General features: G+C 41.3%; 1 protein-coding gene across 1 annotated transcript in view; it reads right to left on the reverse strand.

Moving 5' to 3' along the window:
* CACNA1S (calcium voltage-gated channel subunit alpha1 S) overlaps nt 1–24,619 on the reverse strand; it is a 240,535-nt gene that overhangs the window by 155,346 nt on the left and 60,570 nt on the right. The window contains exons 2-8 of the mRNA XM_082244590.1: nt 16,187–16,395; nt 10,021–10,126; nt 9,401–9,540; nt 6,906–7,042; nt 6,655–6,807; nt 4,772–4,977; nt 235–338 (exon numbers count right to left, since the gene is read on the reverse strand). Of these exons, the coding sequence (XP_082100716.1) occupies nt 235–338; nt 4,772–4,977; nt 6,655–6,807; nt 6,906–7,042; nt 9,401–9,540; nt 10,021–10,126; nt 16,187–16,338 (998 nt within the window). The 5' untranslated portion in view covers nt 16,339–16,395. The remainder of the gene's footprint in view (nt 1–234; nt 339–4,771; nt 4,978–6,654; nt 6,808–6,905; nt 7,043–9,400; nt 9,541–10,020; nt 10,127–16,186; nt 16,396–24,619) is intronic.

A 24,619-nucleotide genomic window follows, 5' to 3' on the forward strand; every position in this document is an offset into this window, starting at 1 on the left:
GAATGCACTAATGCTGATAAACAACGTATTTACACTAAACTCTTCTACAAACAATATGCAATATGGGTATGAGGAAGGCAGGAGCAATGTTTTCAGCCTAAATTAAATTCAAATTTGCATCCACTTTAATTTAAAATTCTCTTGTTTTTAAAGTAATAGACCCTGTTTCATAGACTTTCTGTGATATACTGTATGTTGACCAGCAAAGCAGAACTGTTAAAGAGAATTTTATACCCGCTCAGGACTCCAAGCACCAAGTTGAGTACGAAGAAGGATCCTAGGAGGATAAGACTGACAAAGTAAATCCAAGGCCACTCATTGCCAATAGCATCATTAACCTATATCAAGAGATAAAACAAAACATTTGTTTATTTAAACATTTTTGTAATACAGTGCTATACACCTAGATAGATATATAGTTCTTACTACACTCCCATAATGCATAATGAGTTCTGTGAATAGAGGAGGAAGAGAAAAATGACTTGAATGAGTTGTATCTCTTCTGCCAATTCAAATAGCCTAATGCTGAGAGTCATGTCTGAGACACAATGACTCTTAATATATCAAACTGGACTTAGGCTGGGTTCACACTCATGCGAATTGGATGCGGGTCTCCCCGCATCCTATTCGTATGACAGGAGAGTGTGACTGGCTCTCACATTCACACACCCCCGGAGGGCACTGTTCGCACTAGAAAAGGGTCCTGCGCGTCTTTGGCTGTGTTTCAGGTCTAAATTCAGGCAACAATTTGGACCTGATTTGCACCTGAAATGGAAAGGGACGCATAAAAAATGACATTAAAATATATTTTAGTATTTGAAATTTTCAGCTTACAAAGCTGAGATTCTCCTTTACTGCAGCATTGCACTGAACTGAATTCTTGGGATATTGGCAAGACTAACATTCAATTAAGTTCACACTGGCATTAAAAGCAGGCATTTGAGAGGTGTTAAAAACGCCTTCAAACACCTATGCAAATGATACAATTGACAGCACACGGTGCTGCTCACACTTTCAAAACATGAAGCGCTTACATCGCATCACTTAAAAATTGAAGCCTCATGTCAAGTCGGGAGCCATTTAAAGCCTTTCAACGCCTCCCATTCAAGTCCATGGTAATGCATCGCAAATGCTCTGGCAGGCAGTTGTGGTGCTGTTGCGGGGCGTTAAGATTAGTTTATTTCCTTTAACCACTTCCGGCCCGCGCTATAGCCGAAGTACGGCTACAGCGCGGACTCGAATTTCCGGGAGGCTGTCTTTAAATGCCCTCCCAGTAACAGGCTCCCCGCGCGCTCCCGCGAGCGCGCATCCGGGAGGATCTGTGTTGGCCGTGTCCCTTGGACACAGCCAATCACAGATCGTGGTGAATGGCCAATCACAGCGGCCATTTACCACGTGATCGGACCGCGCAATGAGAGATGATCTCATATGTAAACATATGAGATCATCTCTCATCGCCAGCTCTCTTCCTCACACGGAGACTGCAGTGTGAGGAAGAGGAGAGCAGATCACCGGTAAGGGGACACAAAGGAATGTAATCAGGGCACTGATCACCAGTGCCCTGATTACAGAAGAGGGGGAAAAAAATGCCACAACTGCCCACAGTGCCCGCCATTAGTGCCCCCCATCAGTGCCCACACTCAGTGCCCATAGTGCTGCCAGTCAGTGCCCATCAGTGCCTGCTCATCTAGGCACTGATGGGCACTGACTAGCAGCACTATGGGCACTGAGTGTGGGCACTGATGGTGCTGCCCATCAGTGCCACCCATCAGTGTCCATCAGTGCCACCCATCAGTGCCAATCAGTGCCGTCTCTCAGTGCCCATCAGTGCCGCCTCTCAGTGCCCATCAGTGCCGTCCGTCAGTGCCGCCTCTCAGTGCCCAGCAGTGCCACCTCTCAGTGCCCAGCAGTGCCACCTCTCAGTGCCCAGCAGTGCCACCTCTCAGTGCTCATCAGTGCCGCCTATCAGTGCTCATCAGTGCCACCTATCAGTGCTTATCAGTGCGGCATACTAGTACCTCCTCATCAGTGCCCATAAGTGCCACCTCATCAGTGCCCATAAGTGCCACCTCATCAGTGCCCATCAGTGAAGGAGAAAAATGTATTTATTTTCAAAATTTACTCACAGAAAATAAGAAAAACTTTTTTTTCAAAATTTTCTGTCTTTTTCTTTTTTTTTTTGGTAAGAAATAAAAAAGCCAGAGGTGATTAAATACCACCAAAAAGAAAGCTCTATTTGTGTGAAAAAAATTATAAAAATTTCATATGGGTACAGTGTAGCATGACCGCGCAATTGTCATTCAAAGTGTGAGAGCGCTGAAAGCTGAAAATTGGCCTGGGCAGGAAGGGGGTATAAGTGCCCAGTAGGCAAGTGGTTAATGATCCAAAAGTGAAACAATAAAAATTACTATGAAAACAGTTCATGTAGTGCTCCAGAGATGTAAATAGGCGATAATAAACAATAAAGTCCTATGCTGGGTATCCAATAAGTGAATGGGATGCTGTATAAAACTTCACCCGAGGTTACCTCCATCATCAATTGTACAGAATGTTTCCTTACCAGAACGTTAGACTCCAAATTATAATAGTCTAGACACACAGTAGATGGTAAACAGATGATCTGAGCATTTCCCTTTGTATTAGGCTAAAGGGGATGATGTTATGGCTGACAATGCAAACCGTTCCAAGTCACAACCCATGAGGAAGAAAGAAATTGCCCACATAGTGTAAAATTGTATGATGTTTTATTAAAACAAAGTGATGCTCAGAACTTACAGAAATGCAGATAAAAGCCAGCATAAACAGATTCAGCTTGCATGATCACATTAGACATGGGCTCCGCCCTACATGTTTCGTCAGAGGTGGCTTTTAACTGGATTTCAATTTTTAATAAAATATAATGCAGTTTTACACTATGTGGGGAATTTATTTCTTCCTCATGGGTTGTGAATTGGGATGGTTTGCATTGTCAGTCATGACACCATCCTCTTCAGCCTAATACAGAGGGAAGTGCTCAGATCATCAGTTTATCATCTACTGTGTTTCTAGACTCTTATAATTTGGAGTCTAATGTTCTGGTAAGCAAGCATTTTGTACAATTAATGGTGGAGCATCTTATTCACTTATTGGCAGTGATGGTAGTAAAGTAACTGCGTTTAAGTAAACGGCTTTACTTAACGCAGTTACTTTTGAAGGTAACGAGTAATCTAACTGATTACCTGTCCCCTCCCTGTAACGCCATTGCCGATACTTTCGGCTGCATTACCACAATTACATCTACCACCACTAGATGGCAGTAGATGTAATTGTAATTCCCCCTCTCCTCTATGACCGCTGTCCGCGGTACTGGAGAGAGAGGAGGAGGAGACTCAGACTGTGAGTGAGCACAGCGCGCCAGGCGCAGGAAGTCCACCACCAGTCCACCACCGCACACAGCCAGCCCAGAAGAGAAGAGAGAGGCGCAGACAGACAGGCCTGAGGCCTGGAGGAGGACGGAGCCAGACTGACCCGGACCACAGTGTGCCAGTGCCTGCCAGGCCACACCACCACAAGCACCACAGCAGGTACTAAAAAAAGAACCTCACAGACTCAGTCAGTCAAAGACAGTCAGGACTCAGACCCCCACCACCGCCACCACCAGTGTGCCACACCGCCGCCACCACCACCACCAGTGTGCCACACTGCCACCACCACCAGTGTGCCACTCCGCCACCACCAGTGTTCCACACTGCCCCCACCAGTGTGCCACACAGCCACCACCACCAGTGTGCCACACCACCACCACAAGTGTGCCACACTGCCACCACCACCAGTGTGCCACACCACCACCAGTGTGCCACACCGACACCACCAGTGTGCCACACCACCACCACCACCAGTGTGCCACACCGCCACCACCAGTGTGCCACACTGCCACCACCCGTGTGCCACACCACCAACAGCCAGCCACTCCAGGCAGCAGGTACCAAAAAAAAATACAGTTACTTTCACAGTCAGGAGGCCTAAACCCCCACAGTGTGCCACACCGCCACCACTATTAAAGATCTTATAGAACGTAATTGCATTAAAGAATAGTAAAAAAAAGTTGCAGTTACTTTGCTGAGTAACTAATTACTTTTTCAATGTGGTAACTGAGTCAGTAACTCAATTACTTTTTGGGAGAAGTAATTTGTAACTGTAACTAATTACTTTTTTAAAGTAAGATGACCAACACTGCTTATTGGACACCCAGCATAAGACTTTTTTTGTTTATTACCACCGATTTACTTCTCTGGAGCACTACATGAACCGTTTTCATATTTTTTATTGTTTCACTTTTGGATCATTTAGAGCAGCAACTTTTGTTTTATTTATAGTTTAACACAAATTGTTCCATTGTGGTGTTGCCAGCAGCTTCCATTGAATTTGCTTATTTGTATTTTGTTTCCTTCCTGCCCAATCATTTTTCTCTATTTACACTGTATTTCCTGTAATGGAATAGGCATTTGTGGAGTGGTTTTAACGTGCCTTAATGCTTGTCAAACACTTCAAAACTGCACATAAGGCATTTGGGGAGCATTTTTAACTCGTCATTAATGCTTGCAAAACGCCAGTCTAACACCAATACTAAAGCTAATTAACCTGAGTCTAACGCCCATAATAACACTATATGAGCATTTGTTATTCATTAGAAATGTGGTCAAGTGTGAACAAGACCTTAGTTAAGTCAAATAAAAAAAATAAAAAGATAATTTCAAGTAAATAAATATAAAGCCAGTCTAATAGCACTCACCCAGTAAAGTACTTCTGTCCATCCTTCCATAGTTATACATTGGTATACAGTCAACATGGCAAAGCCAAAATTGTCAAAATGAGTAATGCCATTATTAGGCCCAGGCCACCATCCCCTGCACTCTGATCCATTTATCGAGCACTGACGGCCTTGACCCGTACTACTGCATGGGGCGGGTTTCTCATTTTCCACTGTGGCTATTATATCTGGAAAAAAAAGCCATGTTTCATTAGGTAGTTTTTACTATATAAGCTTTAAACACATATGAAAATCCAACTAAAGTCAGAACATTTTTTTTTTTTTTTAGCTGTGCCTTTCCTGTCCTGGTGGTGGCAAGTGCATCTATTTCTTGGACGGACATCACAGGGACATGAAAGGAAAATCTTCTAATGGAATATCACAATTAGAATTAGAAACCAGGAATATATTTAACTTTTCCCCACTTTTTACTGGGGTTAGCTAGCTTGTATTATCTACAAGCTAATATATTTCCATTAACACGTTTCAGGCAAAAATAAAAAGTATATCAATGCAGTGAAATACCTAAAGCACTTGATACCAAGGGTGGAAATTTACTGAACATCCCATTTTCAGAAACAAGAAAAAAAGTCAGAAAAAATATGGATAGGGATGCACCAATACCCGTTTTTTAAGACAGAGTACGAGTACCGATACTTTCTCTCAAGTACTCGCCAATAGCAATTACCGATATCTATTTTTAGTGTCATACATGCATGAAAACTGATGGGAAACTACACAAATTTCACTTGCAGTGACATCAGTTTTCGTGTGTGTTTCAGTGAGTTTTTACAGCCTGCTCACATTTGTGCAGGCTGGCCGTAGTGCAATTTAAAAAAGAGTCCTGTGCGATTTCAGTCCGGTTCAGGTGCGATTTCTAATCTCATACACCGTAATCCGCATTGGCATTTCACCTGAACCTCTGAACTAAATTGCACCGGACTGCACTGCAAACCAGCCCGCACATATGTGAACTGAGTATTTAGTATTGGAGCATTTGCATGAGAATGCTGCATATCAACATCGATACCGGTATCAGCGCAATGCTAAAAAGGGAGATAGCAAAGATTTTCTATTTAATATACAAGTATAATATATATATATATATATATATATTTTTAGCAGTGCAGGTAGAGTGCCAAGGCAATAGAGATATTTGTGGAATTGTTTGACAGTATTGGCCTGTGGGGATTTAATTACACAATAGTAATATGGTCCTCTAAACTGCAGTGACTTAAACGCATGAAAAGAAAAAAAGGCATATATAATACAACACATGGACAAAAAATTGGCAATGGTATACTTTATGCAAACAACTAACAGTAAATTGTAAAAATACTTGAGTAACAAATGTGCAATTGTAAAAATATGTGGGTAATAAAAGGGGCAAACGTGATAATATGTGGGCAACAATTGGGCAATCATGACAATAAATGGGCAAAAAGCAGAGAACCATGACAAAATACGTGCAACAAACATGCAATTGTGACACTCTACAGGCAACTATTCCAGTACCAATTTAGCCACCCCCAAGCAAAAATGTAACCCCTGCTACTCTCCAGCAATAATATATCCCCCACCCCAGCAAAAATTCCTTTCCACATATCAAGACATGTACTAGACCTTAAAAGTTAAACAGCACCTGTCAGAATAAGGGGAAATCCTCCCCAGCTTCTCCTCAGATTTGTGTCATGTGAACCGAGCCGAGGAGGTTCCTGAGAGAGCTTCTCTCCACCCAGCATCAGTGGTCTGTACTTTAGGCACATTATGCTATGAGGGTACATGATATAACAATAAAGTGTGTGGCAGATGGCGCAGTCCCCAAGCAGGAGGTTGTACGTAGGCAGGTCTTATAATATTCTCACCTGTATCTTTGAAATAACAAGTCTTGTGCATCTTCCCAGAAAACAGCTCTAGTCCAACAATTGCATATATAATAATCATGAAAAACACCAGAAGAGCTATGTGCAGAAGGGGTACCATTGCTTTAATGATGGAATTCAGTACCACTTGAAGGCCTGAAGGAAAAACACAAGATTATTAGTTGTGCACAATGCAAAGACTGTACCAATGATCTTTAAATGTGTAAGAGGGTACGGGTAATGGTTAAACATACTAGGTACTCCGGACACCAGACGCAGGGGTCTTAAGACACGAAAAGCTCTCAGTGCCTTGACATTAAATCCAGAACTTTTTCCGGGGGCAGGTAGGCCCTGAAGTTTGTTAATCTGTTCCAGGAACACACTGAAAACTCTACAATGTAAAAACAGATGTAGAACAAAAATCATGGAAATGGAATTGGCAGAACATGGTAAATGTTACCCTACAATCTACAATACCTGGAAGAAAAGGAATATGATTACAATCAAATTAATGTTTCAAAATACTAATAAATGTTATTTTCCCAAAATTGCTTGTTTTACTTTGGCAGGATGTTTTGAACCAGACTGTTTGTTGGCATTTCCTTGTTTCAATTTCAGTAAAAAACTGATTGGGGAATGTAGGTGAGTTCTCCAATTTTGTGAAGAATTTACATAAGCTTTATTGATAGCAGCTCAAATAACTTTTCTATTTGATGTGTTTCATTCTGAAAGGCATAAGGTGGCCATAGATGGATTGAAATTCAACAGGTTCAGCAGAGACTGGCTGAATTTTGACCAGTGTGTGGCCACTCCAATTAAATCTACCAGAGAAGTTGCTCTAGGCGTTCCAGCACCTGGTACTGAAAGAAAGACTGTACTGTGGGTGAGTTAGGTCCCAATCTGGACTTAAGAGAGCCTACGATCAGGTAAGTGATTACCAATGGGATAGGGGGAGAGTGTTGGGATTGAGGAAGAGGTTAACTTTCACTGTCATGAGCAATTCAGGAGTGGGGATAGGGGTTAACTGCATTGGTGGTCAGTGGCAGTGAAAGTTGACCCCCCCACACTGGTGATTGTGGGGGTGCTAAATTTCAATGCCACTAACCACCAATGGGGAGGGTACTGACACCAGTGCTAGGGGTTATTATTGCGTCCACTGTGCTGGGGGTTATTAATGCATCCACCAGTGCTGGGGTTTTTTATTGTGTTACAAGGTCTCAGGTGTGAACGAGGACCAGGTGTGTTCAATTTGGTGTTATCGCTCTCACTCTCTTATTGCTTACTGGACTTCAACATGGCACCTCATGGCAAAGAACTCTCTGAGGATCTGAAAAAAAAATTGTTCCTCTACATAAAGATGGCCTAGGGTATCGCCAAAAATCTGAAACTGAGCTGCAGCATGGTGGCCAGGACCATACAGAGGTTTAACAGGGCAGGTTCCCCTCAGAACAGGCCTTGCCTTTGGGGTTGTCTTTGGGAAATAGACCTAGGAATGCTGCCAGAATTGCTGCAGAGGTTGAAGAGGTGGGGGGTCAGCCTATCAGTGTTCAGACTATTCATGGCACACTGCATCAAATTGGTCTGCATGGCTGTCGTCCCAGAAGGAAGCCTTTTCTAAAGATGATGCACAAGAAAGCCCGCAAACAGTTTGCTGAATACAAGCAGACTAAGGACATAGATTACTGGAACCTAATGAGATCAAGATTAACCTTTTTTGGTCCAGATGGTGTAAAGCGTGTGTTGCTGCAACCAGGTGAGGAGTGCAAAGACAAGTGTGTCGTGCCTACAGTGAAGCATAGTGGTGGGAGTGTCATGGTCTGGGACTGCATGAGTGCTGCCGGCACTGGGCAGCTACAGTTCATTGAGGGAACCATGAATGCCAGAATGTTCTGTTACATACTGAAGCAGAACATGATCCCCTCCCTTCGGAGACTGGGGCGCAGGGCAGTATTCCAACATGATAACGACCCCAAACACACCTCCAAGATGACCAGTGCCTTGCTAAAGAAGCTGAGGGTAAAGGTGATGGACTGGCCAAGCATGTCTCCAGACCTAAACCCTAGTGAGCATCTTTGGGACATCCTCAAATGGAAAGTGGAGGAGGGCAAGGTCTCTAACTTTCACCAGCTTCGTAATGTCGTGGAGGAGTGGAAGAGGACTCCAGTGGCAAGCTGTAAACTCCATGCCGAAGGGGGTTAAGGCAGTGCTGGAAAATAATGGTGGCCATACAAAATATTGACAATTTGGGCCTTATTTGGACATTGTTACTTAGGAGTGTACTCACTTTTGTTGCCAGCGGTTTAGACATTAATGGCTGTGTGTTGAGTTATTTTGAGGGGACAGAAAATTTACACTGTTATACAAGCTGTACACTCACTACTTTACATTGTAACAAAGTGTCATTTCTTCAGTGTTGTCACATAAAAAGATAAAATAAAATATTTACAAAAATGTGAGGGGCGTACTCACTTTTGTGAGATACTGTACATTTGTTTTTGTTGTGGCAGACCTACAACAAGTTTTGAAAAGAGTATCGAAGACTGGAAGCAGCCAAACAATCCTTGGTAAAATGGTATCATAGCTTGAGAATATGAATTTGAATTAGTACCTCAGGCAAAAACAAATAGGCTTTTCTGATTATGCAGTAAATTAATATATGGATATTACAGTTTTAACAGAAAAGCCTGCATCACTAACATATCCAGCTTTTAGGTCCATAAGCATTTTTTTTTACTGCATATATCCTTACCCTACAGAAACAATGGTGAAATCTAGAATATTCCAACCATTTCGTAGGTATGCATCCGTATGTAATATGAATCCGTAGGCTACTATCTTCAAAAATGATTCAATAGTAAATATGAATAGGAAGATATATTCAACCTTCTCCTGTAAATAAGAACAATAAATATAGACACAGTTAAGCATCCCAACATCTGAATCGTGTATTTTTAACATCAACTTCATACAAACTTATATGACCAAAACGATACTGTGCATTATTATATATGGAGAAAAAAAAAAAAAACAGGATGATTGAAGTGAACATAACTTTATTCACAAAGTTAAACACTTTGCTAATTTAACCTTCCTTTACTGCAGTAAATCAACTACATTTATTTTGTATCTTAGATGCATTCCACTTTCAGAATGCTACGAATATGAAAATACCGTTTGGTAAGGCAAATGCAACATTTGGCAGTCAACATACATTGAATGTGTGAACACTAGTTCTTTGTATGGTCAGCAGAACTGCTGTCTGATTTTTGTGTATTTAATTAGCAGATTCTTTCAAATTGAATCATTAATATGATTTTTTTTCTTGAGTTATCTAAATATATTAAACAGAAATGAGACAAGTGTTCTTACCAAGACAGAATTTGTAGAGTTTGTGTCATCCTCTGGCATCGGCAGGAAGATTGCTAAAGCCACGCAATTGGCAAAAATGGTAAGAAGAATGATCATCTCAAAAGGTCTGGCATCAAGGAGTCAAAGGAAATATGAACTATTGTAGTCATTTAAAGTAAAGACACAATAATATACAATTTGCTAATTTTATCTGGCATTGGATCAGTATCAAGCACAATGAAATAAATATATGAATAGTTTTTGGATTTAAAATAAAAGGTAAAACATATTTTTACCTTTAGATAAAATTGAGAAGAGTTGAAACCTCTAGTATTACCATTTACTTTCAGCAGTTTGGGAACAATAGAGAGTCTCTCAGGGACATGTAGGCAGGTGCAGTCTGCTTTCACCACTGCAGATGGCTCTCGACTGCCGCAGCATTTCAGGGGATAGGAAGACAAGAGGAGCTTTGTTCCTCTATGGCTTATTGGGTCACGGGGGGGGGGGGCAGCTATCTGATTGGATGCTGTTGCCCCATGTGACTCTGGCGGGCATCTTGGATCAGGCAGAGTCTATTTAAGACCCTGGCTCCAAGGCTTGGTGTGCATTTCGTTTGTGGCTAGAGTAGGGACAGGTCACCCGTCTTTCAGAAACAGGGCTTAGCATGAAGGAAAGACAAGAAGGGAAAGTGCAGGGACATGCCACCCTTCCTTGAAGCCTCCCTACTTGGGAACAGATTGGCCAGGCCGCATGTCACCCTCCAAGACAGATGCTATCAGCACACCTGAGACCTACGGCTGCTACTCATCACTGCTGCATCCTGTGAGTGTGTCCAATTGGGTTGCCTTCCCGCCTGGGCTTGTTGTGTATTGCTGGACTTCAATTTCAATGCAGTTTACACTGCACAGACACATTAGGCGGCTATGACAGCTATTTTAATAGCATAGTTTGTTTGTCAGATTTCTGTTACTGTATGTGTTCTCAATAATGGATTTTAATGCTTTCTGTTAATGATACTAAGTTTTTCTTTGGGTTCTTTTTTAACACACACGGTGCTTATATGAAAAAGCTAATAGTAAACATTTTAGATTGAAAACTTACACAGGTCCTTTATCATCCGTGTTTCACCGAAAATAAGACTGGGTCTTATATTAATTTTTGCTCCAAAAAATGCATTAGGGCTTATTTTCGGGGAATGTCTTTTTTGTCCCCTGTCTTCTCTCCCCCTCCCTGTCAGCTCAGGAGTCTGCATCTCTGTAATCCCCAAAACAAACTCTAGTTAAAATCCTTGTAAAATAATTTATTCCGCACTGTAAATGGATTATATAATGTCTAGTGTGTGTCTAGTGTGTGTCTTTATGTAACATTGTAGAAAATACCTTAATTACAGCGTTGGGAGCTCTTTTTTCCCACTCCAAACACTGGCGAGGGAGATGCTGAGAACCCCGCTGAAATCAGCCCTGCCCTGAGCACTACAGAGGGAGGGGCCAATAACGGCAGCCGTGAGGAGGAGGAGAGCTCTGGTGGGTCACATGAGTGCCCAGCGACACTGTAAATAAGGTATTTCCTACAATCATGTTACATAAAGAAACACACTGGACATTATATAATCCTTTTACAGCATGGATTACATGATTTTACAAGGACTTTAACTAGGGCTTATTTTTGAGGTAGGGCTTATATTGCAGCCATCCTAGAAAACAGAGATAGGTCTTATTTTCGGGGAAACATGGTAAATGTACCTAACCTTTAATGAACATTTTCAAATATTTGTTCTATATGGAGAATAAGGCAAAGAGGGCCCTTGAAATATATTTATGCCTTTGTTGTACTGCTCTGTGGTTTCTTATTTTATTAATTGTTTTTTTTTTTTTATTATTATTTTTTTTTTTAAGTTAACTTTAGCTTGTTTAATTAAGGTTTGAGAAAAAAAACCTGGAAGCTAATTAGTTTCCATGCAGAACTGCAGCAGATTTTACACACTCCAGTTTAAGTAAGTCAACTCCATTGTGTTTTAGGGCCTTCCTAAATAGGGGTGAGCAAATATGTGTGAGGTGAGCGAATATTGCTGAAAACTATTTTGTAACATTACCAATTTTGCCTTACACAAAATTTCATCACCATTAGCCTAAACTTTGCCATTCAGACTGCTGAGATAAAATATGCTTAAAAAAATAATATGATTTTGTTTGCTTTTTATTAGCGCCATGTTGATAACAAGTGCTTACATGTTGATGAATAGCTTTTTTATAAATATAGCCATATCACTGAGAGTATTTCTTACTAGGTGCACTTGATACGCACTTAGAAGGCAATACTTTCCCTCAAGAAAACAGCGGCAAGTAAAAAACCACCTTAATTTCGCATTCTCCATTGACCCTTTCATATTTTGCAGAAATGGCAAATTTTGCTGTACTGTTCTGATTTTTTGCTGAAATTTTAGCAAAAAACTCTTATTTTTGATAAACAACAATCCTAAGCAATTCATTCAGTCTGTATTCAGTCAAACGGGCATTTGCATTACAATTTAAAGAAGATTGGACAATTACATTACTTAGTTTATGGTTACAGGGCCGTCTTTAATATGTATTGGACCCTGGGCAAACATTTTCTTGGGGCCCCCCATGCAATTTCACTCTCCACCTTCTCTGAGACATACAAGTAGCTAGACTCAAAATCAGTTTACTTACTCAGATCAGGCAGCAATTGTGATTGGTTGCCAGAGGTTACAGTGTATCATTACTGCTCACTGACTGACTGCTAGAGGTTACAGCACACACTGTGGCTCACTGTTTATTTGCTCGAGGTTACAGCACATGATTACTGCTTGTTGATTGGTTTCTAGAGCTTACTGTACAATAATACTGCTCACTGATTGGTTGCTAGAGGTTACTGAACATTCCTACCACTCACTAATTGGTTACTAGATGTTACTGCACATTATTACTGCTCACTGATTGGTTGCTAGAGGTTACTGCACATCCTTACCGATCAATAATTGGTAAAAAAAAAAAAATAATAATTGGTTGCAAGAGATTATTTCACATCATTGCTGCCCACTGATTGGTTGCTTGCCTGCACACCATGGACTGGGGAGGTGAGGGGATCCATCAATAGAAAACTCCTAGGGATACTAGGACTCCTGGGATCAGTGGCATTGCTGGGAAAAGGGGGTGGTCAGTGGCAATGCTGAGGGTTAGATGGAATCAGTGGCCATGGTGGGGGGATGGGATTAGTCAGGAGGCAGTACACTGTGGCAAATTCTGAATCATGTAGAGCAAAGCAGGAAATCTTTGGCAGGTATATAGTGGGGGATTCTACACTGACCACCAATGTGAGGGGAGATTCTACACTGACCACCAATGTGGGGGGCAATTTGCACTGACCACAATGCAACAGGGGATTTTACGCCCCACACCAATATAAAGAGGGATTTCTACACTGACACCAATGTAATAGGAGCATTTTTACCAACCACCAGTGTAAGGGGGAATATACAATGACCTCCATGTAAGGGGGAGTTTACACTGACAACCATTGTTCAGGAGATTTGTACTGACCACCAATGTAAGGTGACACTTCTACACCGACCACCAATGTTAGGGGGGTTTACACTGACCACCAATGTAAGGGCAATTCTGCACTTACCCCCACTGTAAAGGGAAATGTACAGTGATCACCAATGTAATGAAGAAGTTACTGACAACCAAAGTAAGGGGGACATTTACACTGGCCACTAGTGTGAATGAAAGGATTTTTCACCAAGCCCCAATGTAATGAGAAGATTTACACTAACCACCAATGTAACTGAGACATTTAGCCTGCATTCACATTTCTTTTGTCAGGAAAACATGCAAAATTGTTTTCCTGACACCACAGAAATGTGCTGCCCTTCGCCTGGTACACAGCAGTGGCATTAATTGTTAATGACACCTTCATGCATCTGCTGAGATGTGCGTATTCACATCCACCAAAATTCAGGGTGCTGTGCCACCATGGTATTTTGAAAAAAGGTTCCCCCTCCAATTTGCTCACCTATGCAGAACAGGCTGATGGTAGGCTAAATGACCTCAGTTGTAGACAAGACTTTCAAGCATGCCCCTTTACCTCCCCAGTGGGCAGCATTCAACAGAAGTGAAGGTGGATATGACCTCAGGGTGTCATGATATACATATGAATGCTGCATCTATTTACATATCAATTCAGCTGGTCCGCGGTTATTTACATATTAATGCCCCGCAATTTACATATCATTGCAGACTAAAACTTTAAGGGAATTTAAACAGGGATAGTTGGCAAGTATGAGGCAGCTGCTTTGGGCCCCACAACAATGATGGGGCCCAGGGCAGCTTCCCCTTTTGCCCTGCCTTAAAGACGGCCCTGTATGGTTAGCTTTAGAGGGTCAACAAAAATATTATTTATGCAATCCGTAAAGTATTCACAGCACTTTCCTTTTTCCACATTTTGTCATGTTACAGCCTTTTTTGCAAAATTAATTAAATTAATTTTTTTAATCAAGATTCTACAAACAATACCCTATAATGACAATGTGAAAGAAGTTTGTTTGAAATCTTTGCAAATTTATTAAAAATAAAAAAAATAAAAAAATCACATGTACATAAGTATTCAGAGCCTTTGCTCAATACTTTGTTGAACCACCTCTGGCACTAATTACAGCCTTAAGTATTTTTGACTATGATGCTACAAGCATGGCACACCTATTTTTGGGCAGTTTCTCCCATTTTTCTTTGCAGGACCTCTCAAGCTCCATCAGGTTGGATGGGGAGCGTCGGTGCACAGCCATTTTCAGATCTCTCCAGAGATGCTTAATCGAGTTAAGGTCTAGACTCTGGCTGGGCCACTCAATGACATTCACAGAGTTGTCCCGTAGCCACTCCTTTTTTATCTTGCCTGTGTGCTTAGGGTAGTTGTCCTGCTGGAAGATGAATCTTTGCCCCAGTCTGAGGACCAGAGCACTCTGGAGCAGGTTTTCATCAAGGATGTCTCTGTACATTGCTGCATTCCTCTTTCCCTTGATCCTGGCTTGTCTCCCAGTTCCTGCCACTGATAAACATCCCCAAAGCAGGATGCTGCCACCACCATGCTTGTAGAGATGGTGTTGGCCAGGTGGTGCATGGTTGCCTCCAGATATGCCGCTTATCATTTAGGCCAAAGAGTTTAATCTTAGTTTCATTAGTCTAGATCATTTTGTTTCTCATGGTCTGAGAGTCCTTCAGGTGCCTTTGACAAACTCCAGGCGGGCTGTCATGTGCCTTTTACTGAGGAGTTGCTTCCGTCTGGCCACTCTACCATACAGGCCTGATTGGTGGGGTACTGCAGAGATGGTTGTTCTTCTGCAAGGTTCTCCTCTCTTCACAGAGAATTTCTGGAACTCTGTCAGAGTGACATTCAGGTTCTTGGTCACCTCCCTGAATAAGGCCTTTCTCCCCCGATCACTCCAAACTTCTTCCATTTGTGGATGATGGAGGCCACTGTGCTCATTGGATCCTTCAATGCTGCAGAAATTTTTCTGTACCCTTCCCCAGGTCTGTGCCTTGATACAATCCAGTCTCAGAGTCTACAGACTCAGTCTACAGAAAATTCCTTGGACTTTATGGCTTGGTTTGTGCTCTGACATGCACTGTTAACTCTGGGACCTTATATAGACAGGTGTGCCTTTCCAAATCATGTTCAATCAACTGAATTTACCACAGGTGGATGCCAATCAAGTTGTGGAAACATCTCAAGGATGATCAGTGGAAACAGGATGCAACTGAGCTCAATTTTGAGTGTCATGGCTAAGGCTTTAAATACTTATGTACGTGTGATTTTTTTTGTTTTTTATTTTTAATAAATTTGCAAAGATTTCAAACAAACCTCTTTCACGGGGTATTGTTTGTAGAATTTTGAGAAAAATAATGAATTTAATCAATTTTAGAATAAAGCGCTGTGAATACTTTCCGGATGCACTAAGCAAAAACCTCTTAGTTTTGATAAACAGCATTCCTAAGCAATACTCTCAGTCTATATTGAGTCAAACAGACATTTGCATCACAATTTAAAGAAGATTGCACAATCAGATTACAATGTGTATGGTTAGCTTTAGAGGGTCAACAAAAATATTAATTATAGGTGCATCGATTATAGTTGTAATCATATTTTAATATATTAACACAGCAAAGGATACTTCCATTCCACAATATTTATACAAAATTTCCGAAATGGGTGTTGAAGTCCGAGGCAGAATAATGCCCGAGGAGGACGTGGGGATGGTGGTACTAAGGGTCTCCTTTTTTTCTTCTGTGTGCCCTCCTCGGCTGCTGCTCCCATTGCATCCATCTTTCCTCTGACAGCCTGCTGTGTTGCTTATGTTTCTGTTCTTTATTCAGTCAGATACTATTTATGTACACAAAAAGAAAAAAGTAAAACAGGTCAATTTCCATATACATTAGTCAAACCAATACACAAAAGCAAACACCTAAATACGTTAATAATAATAATATTAATTTTGTAATATAAGTGACTGTGTGTGTGTATATATATATATATACTGTATATATGTATGTATATATATATATATATATATATATATATATATATACACACATACACAGTATCTCACAAAAGTGAGTACACCCCTCACATTTTTGTAAATATGTAATTATATCTTTTCATGTGACAACACTGAAGAAATGACACTTTGCTACAATGTAAAGTAGTGATTGTAAAGCTTGTTTACAGTGCAAATTTGCTGTCCCCTCAAAATAACTCAACACACAGCCATTAATGTCTAACCGCTGGCAAAAAAAAGCGAGTACACCCCTAAGTGAAAATATCCAAATTGGGCCCAATTAGCCATTTACCCTCCCCGGTGTCATGTGACTCAATAGTGTTACAAGGTCTTAGGTGTGAATGGGAAGTGGGTGTGTTAAATTTGGTGTTATCGCTCTCACTCTCTCATACTGGTCACTGGAAGATCAACATGGCACCTCATGGCAAAGAACTCTCTGAGGATCTGAAAAAAAGAATTGTTGCTCTACATAAAAATGGCCTAGGCTATAAGAAGATTGCCAAAACCCTGAAACTGAGCTGCAGCACGGTGGCCAAGACCACACAGAGGTTTAAAAATACAGGTTCTACTCAGAACAGGTCGACCAAAGAAGCTGAGTGCACACGCTCAGCGTCATATCCAGAGGTTGTCTTTGGAAAATAGACGTATGGGTGTTGACAGCATTGCTTCAGAGGTTAAAGGGGTGGGGGTCAGCCTGTCAGTGCTCAGACCATATGCTGCATACTGCATCAAATTGATCTGCATGGCTGTCGTCCCAGAAGGAAGCCTCTTCTAAAGATGATGCACAAGAAAGCCCACAAACAGTTTGCTGAAGACAAGCAGACTAAGGACCTGGATTACTGGAACCATGTCCTGTGGTCTGATGAGACCAAGATAAACTTATTTGGTTCAGATAGTGTCAAGCGTATGTGATGGCAACCAGGTGAGGAGTACAAAGACAAGTGTGTCTTGCCTACAGTCAAGCATGGTGGTGGGAGTGTCATGGACTGGGGCTGCATTAATGCTGCCAGCACTGGGGAAGCTACAGTTCATTGAGGGAACCATGAATGCCAACATGTACTGTGACATACTGAAGCAGACCATGATCCTCTCCCTTCGGAGACTGGGCTGCAGGGCAGTATTCCAACATGATAACGACCCCAAACACACCTCCAAGATGACTAGTGGCTTCCCTAAAAGCTGAGGGTAAAGGTGATGGACTGGCCAAGCATGTCTCCAGACCTAAACTCTATTGAGCATCTGTGGGGTATCCTTAAACAGAAGGTGGAGGAGCTCAAGGTCTCCAACATCCACCAGCTCCGTGATGTCATCATGGAGGAGTGGAAGAGGACTCCAGTGGCAACCTGTGAAGCTCTGGTGAACTCCATAACCAAAAGGGTTAAGGCAGTGCTGGAAATTAATGGTGGCCACACAAAATATTGACACTTAGGGCCCAATTTGGGTGTACTCACTTTTGTTGCCAGTGGCTTAGACATTAATGGCTGTGTGTTGAATTATTTTGTGGGGACAGCAAATTTACAAGTTGTACACTCTACAATGTAGAAAATTGTCATTTCTTCAGTGTTGTCACATGAAAAAATATAATAAAATATTTACAAAAATATGAGGGGCGTTCTCACTTTTGTGAGATACTGTATATATATATGTATATATACGGTATATATCCTATTTTTCTTCACAGTGTACATACAGTAAGTAGAGAAATGAAAGAAAACTTGGTTTGGAGAATCCACAAGATACAATAAAAATAATAGTAATAATAATAATGTGGGTGTTGCCACATGGTCCGGATAACTAAAAAAAAAGACAAGGAAGTTTGTGAGAAGGGACTTGGGGCTATCTGATCCTTTATTTGCAAAAATATGTTACATACAAAAATGCCCTACAGTACAAAAATACAAAAAACAAAATTATAGCCACTAACTCTACTATTTCCTCCTTCTCTCTCAACCCTCCCAGATCCAAATCTACCCTATTAAATGCAGACTCTATAAAACACCAACACTTAGTAAAGATATCAGTAGACAAACTTCAATGCCAAGGTTAGCTAAAACTAATACAATACAATACAAATCAAACAATACGATCCTATATACACAATCCTATACCCACAGTTGATCCAAAGGAAGTCCAAAACCCCCCAGCAAAGCATGATCCCATTTGCTAAAGCAGGGGAAAAATTCCTTCCTGATCCCCCATGAAGCAATTGGATATTCCCTGGATCAACTTTACCTATAATTGTTAGTATCCTGTTATTTTATGTACATTTAGGAAGGAATCCAGGCCTTTTTAAAGCAATCTACTGAGTTCGACAGAACCAGCTCTTGAGGGAGTCTATTCCACGTTTTCACAGCTCTTACTGTGAAAAAGCCTTTCTGTATTTGGAGATTAAATCTCTTTTCCTCCAGACAGTGCCCACTTGTCCTCTGTGATGACCTTAAGTGAATAACTCAACACCAAGTTCACTATATGGACCCCTTATGTATTTATACATGTTTATAATATGCCCCCTAATTTTTTCTTCTCAAGAGAGAATAAATTCAGTTCCTCTAATCTTTTCTCATAGCTGAGATCCTCCATGCCTCTTATCAGTTGGTTGCTCTTCTCTGCACTTTCTCCATTTCCCTGATATGCTTTTGTGAACTAGTGCCCAAAACTGAACTGCATATTCAGGATGAGGTCTTACTAATGATTTGTACAGGAGTAAAATGTTATCCCTCTCTCTGGAGTCCATGCCTCTCCTAATACAAGAAAGGACTTTGCTCGCTTTGGAAACCATAGCTTGGTATTCCGTGCTATTATTAAGACTATGATCTACCAGAACACCCAGATCCTTCTAGAACAATTGATTCCCCCAGTTGTGCTCCCCCTAGTTCGTATGATGCATGCATATTCTTAGCCTCCAAGTGCATAACTTTACATTTATAAACATTAAACCTCATTTGCTACATAGCTACCCAATTAAACAGTTTATTGAGGTTGGCTTATAAGTTGAAGACCTACTGTAAGGATGTTATTCCACTGCATAGCTTGGTGTCATCTGCAAAGACAGAAATTGTACTTTTTATCCCAACCCCTAGAACTGTTATAAATATATTACAGTAAAGGTTCCAACACTGAATTTTGAGGTACACCACTAACGACCTTAGACCATTCAAAGTATGAATCGTTAACTACTACTCTCTGAATGCAGTCTTTTAGCCAGTTTGCTATCCATTTAGAAAATGATCTTTTCAAGCCTGTAGACTTTACCGTACACATTAGCCATGTTTAGAAAACTGTGTCAAATGCTTTTCCAAGTATATTACATCCACAGCCACTCACTTGCTTAAAATATTTTTTCCAGCAAGAACTCATCTTCGTGATCTTTTATTAAACTCTCCAGTATCTTCCCAACTATAGAAGTTAAACTAACAGGTATACGGTTACTTGGTAAAGACTTTGATCCCTTTTTAACCACTTGCGCCCCACCCACCGTTGATTTACTGTGGCACTCTGCCACTGCTGGGCAAAGCGACGTAGCCCTACGTCGCTCGCTCAGGAGACTGTAGGCGGCAAGCTCCCACCCCGCTCGTTACCTGGGGAGCGAGCGCATGTGACCGGTGGCTACGATGGCCGCCAGCCAGTCGCGATCTCCCGCAGCAGAGAGAGAAGGACAGATGGCTGATATAAACACAGCCTTCTGTCATTCTCCCTGAAGTGATCACAGAGGCTGCGTGATCCTGATATATAGGATCGCATGTCTCTGTGATTACTTCACAAGCCACGCCCCTCCACAGTTAGAATCACGCCCCTAGGGACACATTTAACCCCTTGATCACCTTCACAGTTAACCCCTTCCCTGCCAGTGTCATTTTTACAGTAATAGTGCATATTTTTAGCACTGTAGTAATATCACTGGTACCCCCAAAAGTGTCTAAAATGTCAGTTAGGGGTCCGATCTGTCCACCACAATGTTGCAGTCCCACAAAAAAAAAAAAAACGCAGATCACCGCCATTACTAGTAAAAAAAATAAATAAATAAAAATGACCTAAATCTTTCCCGTAGTTAGTAAACGCAATAACTTTTGCACAAACCAATCAAAATACGCTTATTGCGATTTTTTTTACCAAAAATATGAAGCAAAAAACAAATTGGCCTAAAATGTTAAAAAATGTTGATTTTTACATTTTGTTTGTATACACAGAGTGGAGACAGTCCTGGGATGTCCTGGAGTTCGGCGTGGAGCTAACACCGGACCAGGGGTGACCTCTGATGCTGTGTGATTTTACATGCTTCTTAATGTATGTTTTACAAGTGAGTGCATTATTTTATTTTAATAAAATCCATGTGTTAAAACGTTATTACGCTATTGGCGCTCCTTCTTTCCTTATGAGGGGAATACCAACATTGGAGTCTGTAAGAAGGATTGATGTTTAGAGGATTACCATTGACTGACCCGCTGGTACTGAGCTTGGTGAGCCTATTCCATGTGAATGGTTAGGCATGGAGAGTTGGTGAGTGGCCATTCTTTCTTTCTCAACACAGTGGTGGTGAAACGTGATGGTGACCACCTTTAAATCTCACTAAATGCTTACACTATCCTGCTGATAAGCGTGGAGTTGTATATCAACTTGAAAGCATATGGACTTTTTATGAACTTTTTAAATGGATGTTCATTTTGTATGTTTATATTTTTTGTGTGCACAGTACAAGTGAATGCAGAGTTGTGCTTAAATGTCAGTTGATGTTTGGGTATCTACACATTTGCAGTTTTACCTCTGGCTGTGTCTCATTGGATGCAGGTAGAGGGTACCATCATCCTTGCACTACAGATATTTAATATTAGTGCTGCTTTGTATAGCAACCTATTAATATCTTTCATATACAGTTACATTTTTAAGTAGCCGCAGTTTTCATATAGGTTATCAACATTACTCCTAAGCACATAGGATCACTTAGCAGCTGACTGTGTGAGTTGGTCATCTGATTAGTGGTATTTTATATATGGTGCATTTAGCTGTTTAACTAGAGGTCATATTTTTCTTTATTCTATTAAATTAGGTTTTAAAAAATAAAATAGAAAAGATTTAAGACAACGCTACAAACAAGGTCTGTCTGCAAAAGACAGAGAAAGTAAATAAAAATTGTACTCTCCCCCCCCCCCCCATATCCTCGTCAGGATCATCAACAGGGTAAAAGATGATGCATTACTCCCTCTGACCTGATACAAGATTTAGATCTATATAAACTAGGTTACATGTTGTAATTGCACAGAGAAATTACCACCACAGAGCAAGTCCCCTAACAGTAGAGGACAGCAAAGTCCCATAGGAAGCCTTCAGAGGGAGATCAGGTCGAATTCAACATAATTTGGAAAAAAGAGATGCAAAGAAAATGACCTAATATGTAAAGCTGTAAAGCAATGCCCTACCAGGATGCAAAAGGATGTCAAGTCATAATTGCAGGAGCAGGGTTGGAAGGAAAAACATTCTTTGCTGTTGTACGTGGCTCTATACAATGAAGGAATATTGTTTACTATCAATTTCCATTTATCTAGAGTCAGTGATGTATGAGATTTTCAGTAAAGGACCAAAGCTTTCTTGGCATAAAATACCAAGCAAAGTTCTGCTCATTTTCCCAACAGCCAAGGAGTCTAAAAGGTCCAACAAACAGTAACCAATCTCCTGGGGAATGCTGACTGCTGTCACTGTATAAATGGAGAGAGCAGGACCCATGCTCAATAGTCATGAATTGCTGGACAAGCCCAGAAGATATGGAAAGAAGTTTGCACTGAGGGCAGACCACCTCCAACACTTCATAGACTGGGTAGCCAAGAATCTCCCCACTCGGTCTGGAGTACAGTAATAATGATGCACTATTTTTAACGGTGTAAGTTGATCTCTAAATGAATTCAAAGGATAGAACGGATCATCCAAGATATCATCTCAGTCATCAGGAAGGTACAGGGCCCATTTTCCCCTGCATGTAACTGCAATGTAGAAGTAATTTCAGAAATGCGGAATAGAAATCTCTGGTTCACATGGTCTTACTCATTTTCATTTTAATAAATTTCCAAGGCCAGAGTTGCTTCTTGCTAAAATAAAACTTTGTTGAACATTATTTATGTGATCAGCGACTTATATTGGGATAGTGTGGTGGCCAATCTGGCGCTAACCAACTCCAACTGGGAGGTACACTAACTGACTGACTGACACCAATAGTGACACTAATACAGTGATCAGATATAATACTTTAAACTAACACTATACTAATTACACTGGCTGGGAAGGGGTTAACATTTAGGGGCAAATGAGGGGTTAAAGTGATTGTAAAGTCTATTTTTTTCTATTAAAATAACAAACATGTTATGCTTACCTGCTCTGTGCAGTTGGTTTTGCACAGGGCAGCCTGGATCCTCCTCTTCTCTGGTCCTTCTTTGGTGCTCCTGGTCCCTCCCTCCTGTTCAGTGCCTCCACAACAAGCATTTTGCTATGGGCGCACCCAAGCCGAGTCACATCTCCCTGCGTCCATTCAGACATGGAACAGTCGTTCGGCCTCCCCCTTTCTCTTCTGATTGGCTGAGTTTGATTGACAGCAGCGGGAGCCGCTGCTGTGTCTCAGCCAATAAGGAGAGACAGTCCCGGACAGCTAAGGCACTCGTGGACATCTCTGGATAGAGATGAGGCTCAGGAAAGTATTAGAGGGGCTGAGGGGGGCTGCTGCACACAGGTTTTTTATCCTAATGCATAGAATGCATTAAGATAAAAAAAAAAACTTCTGCCTTTATAACTCCTTTACTGTGTGCTAACTATGTGTAATGTGTGTAATATGTGCTGCTTTTACTAACAGATCAGGCTGTTTTTGAGAGAAGAAACAGCTAGATCACGGATCTGTGTACAGAACCCTGTGTATTTGTAAACACAAGACTCTGTGCTGTAATTGGCTACAGCTGATTATCTCAGCCATAAATCATTGGCTGGCACCTGCTGACCGAATCCCATTGTAGCCAGTGACAGCGTGGATTAGCAGGGGGCAAGCATTTGCATGCTCCTAACTTGGAAGAGGCTGGATGACGTACATGCTGCAGTTAATATACTATGGCCTCGCAGGAGGCAAGGAATTCTTGGGCCTTCCAGGAACAGGTACAGATCAGATAACATACTAAGTGGACAAAAAAGGAACAAATATGTGACCTCTAAAGACAGTTGATTGCACTAGTGCTTATTTAGCGATTTAACAGCATAGGAGCGAATATTTATGCAATGAGAACTTTTCAGGTTTTAACTTGTAAATAATATAGGAAACTGTGTACTTTATCTAGATTGACATCATGGGCTATTTTCAGTAAACCAATAGCATGCAGTTCTACTTAAATATATGTTATTTCTAGGTTGTAACACTATAAAATGTGGTCTGAGGTGTGAGAGGATGAAAATTATACCAAACGTATATCTGTATATGATACTTTTGTTATATATTGTATGTTTTTTCTATACTGATGTAATTGTATTATATATATCAATAGCCTGGTTGGGGGCCAGGCCACGCGGCGGGGGTCAGTGGTGGGAAGGGTGTGAGGCTTTACTTTGTATTTGTGGTTGCTCACGTTACCACCTGGGCTCCGCCTCTTGTTGGGTTGGCAGTAGGGATGGGCGAACGGTTCGGCTCGAGCTTGAGTTTGACCCTAACATTGGCTGTTCGCCCGTTTCACGAACACCCGAATTATCGCAACATTCGACCGTTTGTTCGGCCCGCTGAATGACCACAATGCACTGCACCGCCGCACAGTGCATTGGAAACTTTGTTTGGCTGAAGCAATGAAAGCTTTGCCCAATCAGGGCACAGAGCACTGTCAGAGCCATGATTGGAGAAAGTAATGATGACTCTATCCAATCATGGCTTATTGCTCTTAGTCCCGCCCCACACTATAAAAGTATTCTTTAAATAGCGGCCATTTCTAGTGTGATATCGGCGCTGTTCAGTGCTACTAGAGAGTTAGTGTGCTATGATGTGCTATTCTGATTCTATTGTCAGTGTAGCATATCAGTTTACTGTAAATCTAGTGA

The sequence above is a fragment of the Pelophylax lessonae genome, assembly GCF_965119305.1.
Source record: "Pelophylax lessonae genome assembly, chromosome: 2".
In the NCBI taxonomy this organism is placed as follows: domain Eukaryota; kingdom Metazoa; phylum Chordata; class Amphibia; order Anura; family Ranidae; genus Pelophylax; species Pelophylax lessonae.